The sequence below is a fragment of the Osmerus eperlanus genome, chromosome 1, assembly GCF_963692335.1.
Source record: "Osmerus eperlanus chromosome 1, fOsmEpe2.1, whole genome shotgun sequence".
Taxonomy (NCBI): Eukaryota; Metazoa; Chordata; class Actinopteri; order Osmeriformes; family Osmeridae; genus Osmerus; species Osmerus eperlanus.
This window is the reverse complement of record NC_085018.1, coordinates 19,787,372-19,798,497: the sequence shown is the minus strand read 5'-3', so window position 1 is coordinate 19,798,497 and position 11,126 is coordinate 19,787,372. Positions and strand designations below refer to the sequence as shown.

General features: G+C 45.6%; 1 protein-coding gene across 1 annotated transcript; it reads left to right on the top strand.

The window, feature by feature from the left end:
* Positions 1-562: 562 nt before the first annotated feature.
* etnk2 (ethanolamine kinase 2) lies at positions 563-7,609 on the top strand. Its single transcript, XM_062468607.1, has 9 exons — positions 563-1,208; positions 4,066-4,203; positions 4,304-4,425; positions 4,572-4,712; positions 6,225-6,367; positions 6,536-6,619; positions 6,701-6,861; positions 6,984-7,057; positions 7,421-7,609. The coding sequence occupies exons 1-9, from the start codon at positions 1,062-1,064 to the stop codon at positions 7,491-7,493; spliced, it is 1,083 nt and encodes a 360-aa protein (XP_062324591.1). The 5' UTR covers positions 563-1,061; the 3' UTR covers positions 7,494-7,609.
* Positions 7,610-11,126: the final 3,517 nt, after the last annotated feature.

Sequence of the window (11,126 nt, the reverse complement as noted above, 5' to 3'; positions counted from 1 at the left end):
TCTTGTTGCTTGGTTGAGCTGAATGTGATTTATAATCGCGTGTTAGCTTATAGTTTAGGCTACTCTACCTATTTTCCATGAGCATAAGGTACATTTCTTGATGTTGGTTTGTTAATTTGCACTCAAATACAGTGTACACTCAAATACGTTACTGTAATTTACAGTAGGCTACTACTAGGCTCCAATAGACGGATTAGCACTAGTCTAGCTGTTACAGACTCTGAAAACAGGGACTGACTAACGATTGAGCAATACAATTTACTATACTTTAAAGCCTGTATTTGAGTGCAAATTAACTAACCAACATCAAGAAATGTACTTTATGCTCATGGAAAGTAGGTAGAGTAGCCTACACTATAAGATAACACGCGATTATATAAATCACATTCAGCTCAACCAAGCAAGAAAAAACGTAATGATTTCGCGCACGCGCAAGGAAGGGGGAACCGGGGAACTGAATTCTCCGGCACACCGGGACCAGCCAGCGGTGCCCCACACCGATTAACGTATGGCGGATTTGCATTCTGTTGCAAGTTACATGCTGTATTTTGTGAACGTCTACATCATTAGAGCGCCATGAGTTCACATACTGAAGCTGTTCTGACACTCACAGATTCTAATTCAGACAAAATTGAACCCGATGATCCTTAAAACACGGGCAGTCCTACCGACTTCGCCACTTCGGTTCTTCCCGGGTGAACTCGTGTTTTGAAAAGGGGGCGTCACCTCTTTCGCCGGTTACTAGACTGATTTGGTTTACATCTAGAGCTTCCCTCGTACCACCGGCATCGAATGATTCTGCGAGGGCGGTGCTAAGGAGTAGGAAATCGTGTCGTTGACTGACCCGGCTCTAGAAAACCGACGACGAGAGTCATCACCGGTATTCACATCCGTAGCTGCATCCTCATCGGCTTAGCGTCAATACACCACTAAGCTCCTCTTGCAAACTCTTTCAGTCTGTTTCAACCTACTAGCTAGCTTGCATATGCATGTCGTAAATTATAAAAAATAAATATAGACACATCTCTAGCTAGCTAAAGAACACAACAATCAACCATATTATGGAGACGGAAATACACGTGCCGGTTGGGTCGCCTGTGATTAGAAAATTCCCGATTTTCGTGGACGAGCTCGAAGTTACGGATGGGGCAATGAAGCTCATTAAGGAGCTTCGCCCATCGTGGGACAAGAACCATGTCAAGACCAAGGTAACATTGATGTTATGCTAACTGCTGGGGATGCTAGTTTGACAGCCTTGCTAGCTAGCAGGTTACATTAGCTGTGATGCAGCTGTAGCCTCAACTGGCTCGGCATAGGATAGCCAAATGTTAGCACTAGCTAGCTAGCTCTAGCTATTTTAGCAGGTAGCAAGCCAATGATGGCCAACTAGCTTCATCTTTGTTTCTATAATCACTTATGCCTTGGAGAAAGTAAATATGAATAGTTTGTGCAAATATAAAACGCTTTCAAAGTGCTGAAATTACTTAGCTAGCTAGCTAGACAAAATGCACTCCACTAACATTGCTAGCTAACAAGCTGTCATCACCCCACCCAAGCAAGGTCTGATAGGAGTTGGAACGTCACGGTCATAGTCTTCGATTGTGTAAACGTACCGTGCGAATCTCTCTTATCTCTGCCAGGCTATAAAGCTATTTTATTAGGCCAATTGAAATCTGAAAAAGATGAGTTGTAGCCTATAATGAAGGCTTGTGCCAGGCAGCTGACTGCTTCATCTGTCTCAACGTTAGTAACCAGCTGCAAGTGACGTGGTGATAGTATTGTTCTAGAAAACCTAGTATGTTCTGGATCAAGACCAGGCTGTTTCCCCAAGTTTTTTTTTTTCCCTAAAGGTTTTAAATGGTTGCATGTAAATGGGGCCTCCATGTATCTCAAATTATGATTGCATATTGTTGATTGATTCAGAGTGTGATTGCAGTTGTAACGTTGCCTGTGACCTTTCCAACAACCAACATGGGGTTTACATGGGGATCCAAGTGGATCCCCATGTAAACTCATTAGACAACCCTAATCACACATCTCTCTCTTACTGGTCTCTGTTAGATTTTGTTGCTCTGCTTTAGAATCCATCAGTCATGGAAAGTGGAACTGCATAATTCATTCAAACTAAGTGGATCAAGTGACCACTGTGCCACCACCTAGTGTAGCATGAGATGTTTTGGTATTGTCTGTCTAGCCATCGAAACATCACAGACATTATCCCACAGATTTGACTATTTACCTTCCCGATCACTCTTAACTTCATGAGGAACCCCGGTGCTGGCTCATAACCAATGATCAAACATGATATGATCAATGGTCTGCCACTTGAATGAGTGTTCACATTGTAGTCATACATTTTACATTTTCCTAGGTCACATAAGCAACCGCCCTCATACAGTTGAGGATAATCCCAGGAATTTGTCGCCCCTTCAACTGGAAGCATGACAGTGTTTACCTCCGTCTGCAGCCTGTATAGGCCTGAAGTGTTTTTCTCAATGACAACATCTAGTCACCCAAACAGGCTTTGTTACCCTGGCTTTGTCTCTCAGTCAGGCCTCACTGTCACATAGCCCGACAGCTGTACACAGTCAGATGCCAGCTTGTAGAGAGGAAATGGTTAGAGAGAGGGGAAGGGAAATATGGAGAATGAAATGGATCTGTTTTGGAGAAGTATTTGAAAGGATGAAGGTAATGAGAAGGGCAGACATGTTTACAGGAACACCTGACTGACCAACGCACATAAACAGGATGCGTTTTGTGTGTGTGTGTCTGCTTGTGTCTCTGTGTGTGTCACTGCTTTTACTGTAAATATCCAGTGTCAATTCCCAAACATCCGTTCCCAGGTCTTGAAAACAGCAGACCTGCCAACACACACATACACACGTCATCAATAACCTCTCACCTGCTTATTGTTACAACATAGCATGGGATTCAGCCCCGTCAAAACCTCATTCCTCAATTGTAGCCCCAGTTCTTTTTCTCCTGTAGGCCTATTTCTGATGGAGATTTTAAATCAGTGTTAAGAGATTACAACAGAAGGTTATTGTGTTAAACCCAGTATAAATTCGGTTCACATCGTATAAGCTACACAAACACAGCCAAACCTGATGTGTGTGTCGTCATTTACGGGTCTGAAGTTAATATTTACCTTTAGTCTTACTAAAGCTTATCTCTTTTGACACGTGGAAGGTGATAAACACATAAGGATGCACATTCATACACACACACACACACACACACACACACACACACACACGCTAGCATGCGCTAAACAGTGCCATATTGGAGGTCTTAGTGTTGTATTGTGTTCTGGGTATAGCCTAGGCCCTATGGGTTAAATAATGTGGCTACAATTGTGTGTGTGTGTGTGTGTGGGGGGGTTGTAACAGGGTGCCCGTGTGCCCATTTTTGTGGTCAGCAATGTGAGGTATGCTTGGTATGCATGAGTGGGTGGCCAGGCTGTGTGGTCTGTGGAGCCAGAAAGAGGACCCGTGTGTGTGTGGTATCTCACTGCAGGGATATCTGAAGGCCCACTCATCAGTGGAATTCACAGCAGAATGGGGAATTCCAGTCATCTGGTCCCATTGACACACATTTGGTTTTATTGGTAACACTTCACAGAAAGGTGGCAATGATGATCAATAATAAAACATCATTGTTAAAGTGTCATGAATCATGTATAATAGGCCTACATTGTTTTTAACACATTGGTAAAAATACCAGGATAGTTTGTAATAGCGGACCAGCTTATGGCCTTTTTGAAAGGTATTCTGCATCAGAGGAGTTGAGTCATTGGCTTTTGAGCAGTTAGCCTTTCACTGTATGTCTCCAGTTAGCCTTTCACTGTATGTCTCCAGTTAGCCTTTCACTGTATGCCTCCAGTTAGCCTTTCACTGTATGCCTCCAGTTAGCCTTTCACTGTATGCCGCATGATATTGATTGGAACACATCATACGATCCAGTGAAATAAACACGGCCCTTCCTACTGTTAGAACCTTCCGTGATCACTGCAGCTGTAATCAGAACATCTCCCCTACTTCCTGTTTCTCTCCTTGTCTGCCTCAGTTATTCACCGATGGAACCACCAATAAGCTGGTAGGCTGCTACGTGGATGACAGTCCAGAAGATGTGGTCCTGGTGCGGGTGTACGGCAACAAGACGGAACTCATAGTGGACCGAGACAATGAGCTCAAGAGCTTCCAGGTGGCCTATCCCTGTCCGTGTCCTCCTGTTGAGCCTTGGATTGTCATTCGTCTAGTATCCAAGTGTAGCGGTTAACCCGTGTGTGTGTGTTTGTTCCCAGGTGCTGCATGCTAACGGCTGTGCCCCACGTCTCTACTGCACCTTCCAGAATGGCATCTGCTATGAGTTCATGCAGGGGGACGCCTTGGGAACGCAGGATGTCAGGGACCCCACGTTGCTCAGGTAGGAACGCCCGAGTCCTGTCAAAAGGCCCCTCCCCAGAGTGGAGCAGTCTCTTTGAATCAATACGGCAATGTCTTATTTATCTACTGATATGGTGTCCGCATTCAAATCTACATGGTATACGTTTTTTGTTTGTTTGTCCTTAGACTCATTGCCGGAGAGATGGCTCGCATCCATGCCATCCACGCACACAACGGCTGCATTCCCAAACCCAACCTATGGATAAAGATGCGTAAATATTTATCTCTGGTCGCCACCGAGTTCACCGAGCAAGCCTCCAATGCCAGGTGGGGAGAGTCACATGACCAGCGTGGTGTAGCACTGTCGTTCTCCATTCTCTGAGGGTTTACATGGCTCCCTTTATTGGAAACAACACCCCCCCCCCCCCACACACACACACACTGTTGGAAAACACACACACACACACACAGACAGACACACAGTCTGTGGCTCTGGTCTCCTCCTGTTAACCAAGTGCCTTTTCATAACCGAGCCACCTGCCTGTGCTGTGCTGAGCTGGACTCTGTGGGGAGTTGTTCTACTTATTCTAATGGCTATTAGGTCTACTGTACTAACAATTATGCAAGTGTTATCAGAACCATGGGCTAGATTAGGGAAGCAGTGGTACGTGTCCTGCCAGCAGATGTTTGCATACCTGAGTTTATCAGCTAGAATACAGTAGCTGTCCTGGACGACACAGACACACACACCATCCAGGCTCCTTCTCTTGGGTAACACATTAAGCTAATGCATCATCAAGCTTTGGCCTGTCCAGTTGTCTCATCTCAGAGCAAGGAGAAAAAAAGGAGGCCATCTTTATATGAAGCTGTCCCTGTGGGGAAATGGTCTTCCCTTGAGCACCCAATTAGTCGCTTCCACAGTACAGTCCAGCTGTGTCAGACACACACAGTCACAAGCCAGTTACAACTCCCCCCAGGAATACCAGAGCTGATATTCTGTTGGGAGAAGGATGTGGAGTCAGAGAGAGTCTTTTGGGAGAGAGACATGGTGAGGGGAGAGTCTGTTGGGAGAGTCAGGGACAGGGGGGGAGTCTGTTTGAAGAGAGTGAGGGAGAGGGGAGTGGTTTGGAGGGAGAGTGGAGAATCTTTTGGGAGTCAGGGTAGGGGAACTTCTGTTGGTAGAGAGAAGGAGATGGGAGTCTGTTGGCAAAGGGTGAGGGAGATGGGAGTGTTTGGAGGAAGAGAGGAGAGTGCTGGGCGAGTCAGGGGGAGAGAGGGGAGTGTGTTAGGAGAGGGACAGGGGCTAGTCTGTTGGTGACAGGGTGTGGTTAAGACCTGGGGAATATCTTCTCTCGTCTTTCTCCTCATCTCCTCCCTTCTGTGACAGTCTCTGGATTAGCCATTAAGCCCATTACCACATACATGGTCTCCTCATTGCAGCATTGACTGACAACACACACTCACAAAGGGTTAAACGTTCACCTTCAGCCCGTTGATGACACACACACACACACACACACTCCGTTCCCTAGAAGATCAGCACCACAGGGAGACAGACCTACTCTGTTGAAGCAAAAACAAAAGCTGTTTATGTTCACACACTTTGACGGATAACGTGGCAGTAAAACTGTCAGCTTCATCCATTACTCCTGCACACGTTTTTTTCTTCATTAGTATTAATACAATGACTTTAGTTGTCAAAACATTTCCAGGGAGGAAACTGATACACAGATTTGTGTCGTGAAGCAGCTGACCTTTTCTATCTGTCCCTGTCTCCCTCCTTCCTTCCCTCCCTCACCCTCTCTCCTTTCTCGACCCGCCCCATGGCTCTGTGGACAGGATCCGCCAGGAGGTTCCTAGCCAGGCCGTGCTGGAGCAGGAGATGGCGTGGATGAAGGAGCACCTCTCCACCCTGGGCTCCCCTGTAGTGCTCTGCCACAACGACCTGCTCTGCAAGAACATCATACACAACAGCAAGGAGGGTACGCACATGTACTCTAGAACCTTGTTTACAACCTCATTGTCAGCGGCAGGAATGCTCCAGCCCCCACCCCCCAGACATTATCTGCTGAGAGAATGAGGACCACCAGTGTGTCCTATTCATGGGATGTGTGGGTTTTTTATTCTGCTGTCCTCTGCCTGTTACCCAGGTCATGTTCGCTTCATAGACTATGAATACTCCAGTTACAACTACCAGGCCTTCGACATCGGGAACCACTTTAATGAGTTTGCAGGTGAGCAAAAGCACCTTCTTTGAATATGGGCGTGTACCTATGTGTGTGCATGTGCTGACCTGTGTGTGTGTGTGTTTTCAGGGATGAGTGAGCTGGACTATGGGCTGTACCCTAGCCGTGAGATGCAGTTAGAGTGGCTCCGAGTGTATCTGCAAGCCTATAAACAGTTTGCCAAGAAAGGAGAGGAGGTCAGCCCGCGTGACCTGGAGACACTCTACGTCCAGGTCAACAAGTTTGCCTTGGTGAGGAACACCTGTGTGTGTGCCCCCACACACACACCACAAACCAACACAGTGGCCCTTCATGTTGTGTGTGAACCTGTGTTTATGTGCCTTTGTCTGACCACTGATACTTCTCCATGCAGGCATCTCACTTCTTCTGGGGTTTTTGGGCACTCATCCAGGCAAAGTACTCCTCCATCGATTTTGACTTCCTGGGGTAAGAGAGTCTTTGTGTGCATGCTTCATCTGGATGGGGGAAATGGATCTGTTAGCATAGGTTGAACAGGCTATGAAAGAATGAAATCCAAGCACCTCCTCTCTTTCTCACCTTTCTCTCTCCCACCTCATTCTCTTTCTCTCTCTCACCTCCCTCTTTGTCTGCAACTCTATCAGTCATGACTTGAGGGAGTGGTACCTCAGCCACCAGAGAAAGCTAGTCAGATAGTTTAACATGCAGTCAGTGTGGCTGTCTGGGTTATTGTTTGCTGCTGCAGCCTTTCCTCCAGTCTGAACTGTTTTAGACCTTTCTCTTTTCTGCCATCTTTCGTTACATTTTGTCTGCTCTCCCTCTCTCCTACAGCTATGCTGTGCTGCGTTTCAACCAGTACTTCAAGACCAAGCCTACAGTGATGGCCCTCCAGATCCCAGAATGAGAGGAGGAGAAAAGAGAAAGAGGAGAAGAAGAGAGGGGCTCCCATCACTGGCACTCTGACTAGGGGAGCAGATGCACTTTCAGCTGAGCAGAGCAGCGGGGGTGGGTGTGTGGGGAGGTCAGGGCTTATGCTTTGGGATGGGGTGAGGGGTGGGAACACTTGGGGGGGCCGGGTCTGGTTGGACCGCAACAAGTTAGCCAAACCCGGCCCCCTTGAAAACACAAGCGCGATTACTCTTTCATTCCTCCTGCTCTCGCCCCACCTCAGTCTCCAAACTCAAGCTCATAGTTTCCAAAAAACGCCATGATTGCTTGTGTGTGTTTATTCATATTTATTTATATTTGGAAAGAAGTGATTGACCCAGTCATGTGCATTACCCAGTTAGGCAGCTGAACCGCCACCTTAGTTTCTCTGAAGTTAAACTTGTTTCCATGACACTCTTGAGTGACAGCCATCCATTCACCAAAACTGTGCTGTAGAGCACCAATAGGCCTGTGATGAAGCCTTGGTAGATTTCCATGCATAGTGGGACCTGCTGAAGACTAGCCTAGACCATCTCCATCTAGTCTGAATATGCACCTAGAAGACCTAGACAGGGAGGGGTGTGCTAGTGACAGTATGTGCTCAATAAGAGCACCGTGGAAGGATCTTGCTGTAGATGAGGGCTGCCTTGTGGATGGATGCTGTGTTAAAAGCACAGAAGCTGCTCTAGGACAGCACCGTCTGGCCCTGTCATATCTCCCGGCTGCTTTCCACCTTTTTAGCTTTTATGGTTACAGCGATCCACTCTGTTAAACTTTCCACTTTGTGCACAGACCACTTGGAAAATCACAACCTCAGTTGCCCAGGCCTCCTCTGTCTATGTAACCCTCCCCCCCTCCATGTCATTTTGAACTCTCCCTTGCTCCCCTCACTTCTCTGACCTCCTTCTACACCTCCCCTCCCTCCTCACCACCACTTCCACATTCATCTTTCTTGGTAGGGTCACTTTACTCCCTCCCCTATTCCCCATGTGTTCACCTTGCCTCAGTTTACCAAAGATGGAGCCAGACTCTTATGTAACCAGGCATTGTGTAATCTGTGTGTCCAGGTCAGAGCCAGTCAAGCCTTCAAACGGGCAGGAATGTGTAATCCCAGTTTTATTGTTCAGTGATTACCTATATGGACTGGAGGTTGCCAGTTATGAGAGCCAGACAATTCCCTCTGGTGTGCCTCTGCATCCATGTTCTCCCTGTTCCAAACACATACTCTTCTAAAGAAAAATGTATACCAGTAAAACAAGTGTGGCCCCATAAAGTCATCTGATTCGACAACTTACAACCAGTCCCTCCCTCCCCAAGCGGATGATGTCATTTCCCCCTAAGGCCCTTCAGGGGGAGACAGTGAGCTGTGAACTCTGTCCCCTCCTCTGGATGTCTTCTGTTACTGTCAGGGTGAATAATTCACCAGGGCCTGGTCACAGAGGAGGGCCTATCAATCATTTAGCACAGCAGGACCACAGAGCCACACAAAGGAGGTGCACCCATTAGTCTGCCCAGTGGCCAGTAGGCCACCTAGAGGTGACACTGACGAGATTTCAATGAAGTCCCTCCTGATGTAGTGTCAATGCTTTTTACTGTTCTCTGAAGGAGCCGTATACCTCCTAGTCTTACTGTCTCCCCTCGTGGGATAAATGCCAACACTCTGAACTGGCTCCCTCTCCTCATCTTGTCACTCCTGTCACGTGAGACTGGACAGGTGAGAGCGAGGTCCCCATCCAAGGTATGTTACCCCTGCCGTGTTTCCTATTTGTGAAGATCGAAGAAAACTCTCCACCAGACCTCCCGACTGCTGGGGAGAAGTTGAATGTTTAGGATGAAATGAGCATGAGGACATATTGGATTCACCAAAGCACAGGTCTTTAAGAGGCACGTTTAGCTGATTGATTAGGCTGTTCATTTCTGGTCTTTCTCAGAAAGCTTTAAGCAGAGTTTTTGCTATAATGATGATTAATTCTTGGGAGCTTTATTGTTGAAATATTATGGGCTATAATTAGTGACTGACATTTCCTTGCTCCCAAAGAGACAGATTGTGACCAAATTAATTGTATTGCTGAAAGCGCCCTAAATCATATCCATTAGATTATATGACAGTATGTTGTACTTCAGGGGAAGAGATATCACTTGGAATATGGAGATAGGGCACAGCATTTGTGTTTCCTGACCTGACCTGACCTTTGGAGAAGAGCTCATCAAGCTGTCATTATTGAAAGCATTCCAGACAACACTCAAAATAAGTTCAAAATCGGTTCAATGAAGTAAAAGATAGTACCTATTTTATAGGCCAACTTGTTGATGGGGTGTTTTTTTTTTTTTTTAAACGGATGAGTCCTATGAATCCTATTCTGTGCTGGCTATGAAAGGCTTTAATCCTGATGTTGGTATTTTTTTTTAGAGTAGAGATGTTTTAAGCAGTTTTGAAAAGGATATTTATTGGAATCTGTCATGGTTTCTCTCCCGTTTTCTGTGTTGTGAATTTTCCTTTTTCTATAAACATACCAAAATGGTTAGCTTCATAAGGCTTGCATTGCAGTTCATTTGAGATGAACTTTTTTGCGTTTGCGAATGTACTAAACTGACTTAACTTGAAAACACACTGTACAAATAACTAGATTTTTTCTTTCTATGTCTCTTTACTTTTTGTACAATGCTTTTGTTTTTTGACTGATTTGGATTTACTCTAAGAAAAGTGTTTACTAGATACTGTAAAGGAGGGGGGTAGCATTTTAAGGTGGGAGTGTTAGCTGGTTTATAGATGTATTAGGAGTCATCCGTTCCTGAAGGGAGAGCTACAGCATTGAGAAAGGTGTAAATACTGTAAGAAATACTGTGAAATCTGACTGTACAGTGATTGTTCTGACTTATTTGGGTTTGGACAGGAGAGTAATTTATGCTTTGTCAGTAGATATTTCAAATAAATAAATCCTCTGAATAAAAGGATGTGTAGTGTGTGCATAGCGCAGCCACCAGTATATCATGTTGGCTGGCATGTAGGCTTGTACCTCAACATGCCCTTTTAGAGCTTAAGCTATGATACAGGCTAAATAAAATGAGCAAGGATTAAATACTTTAAACAAACACTGGTCTTGATAATATTACATAATAAACATCCCTCTCCACTCCTGAAACCTTTCAAATAGAATCTCAATAAATGTATTAAAATGAATGGTTACCAGAACCATCTTGTTTGATCACAGTACAGTAGAGCACACTGGACACACATTGGCATCCTTTCACACATCAGGTTCCTCCCCACCACACATCCACCCTGTGTTTGTCTGCTTGCTGATCTGGGTCACTGGCCCTGAGAGAAGGAAGAACCGGAGGGGAAATCCACAACTGAGGATATCCTCCTCCAAACAACATACAGAGACATCCTTACACACACACACACACTGCATCCAACATCCTGTGGATGAAGACGCAAAACGTATTAGGGACAGTTTAACTGGTTTATAATGTCTAAGTATCTCTCTAAGAGCTAGATGTTCAGTCTATGACTGAGAAAGTAACATTAATTTTCTAATAGACTAACCTGAAGTTAATGTTTTTCGGAAGTGAAGTCCTAAATGGCCAACAAGAAGCAGAAAGTTAC

Coding starts and splice junctions, on each gene's coding strand:
- etnk2 (XM_062468607.1), top strand. CDS start 1,062: ATGGAGACGGAAATACACGTGCCGGTTGGGTCGCCTGTGATTAGAAAA. Junction 4,426..4,571: donor AGGGACCCCACGTTGCTCAG/GTAGGAACGCCC, acceptor GTTTGTCCTTAG/ACTCATTGCCGGAGAGATGG. Junction 6,620..6,700: donor CCACTTTAATGAGTTTGCAG/GTGAGCAAAAGC, acceptor GTGTGTTTTCAG/GGATGAGTGAGCTGGACTAT.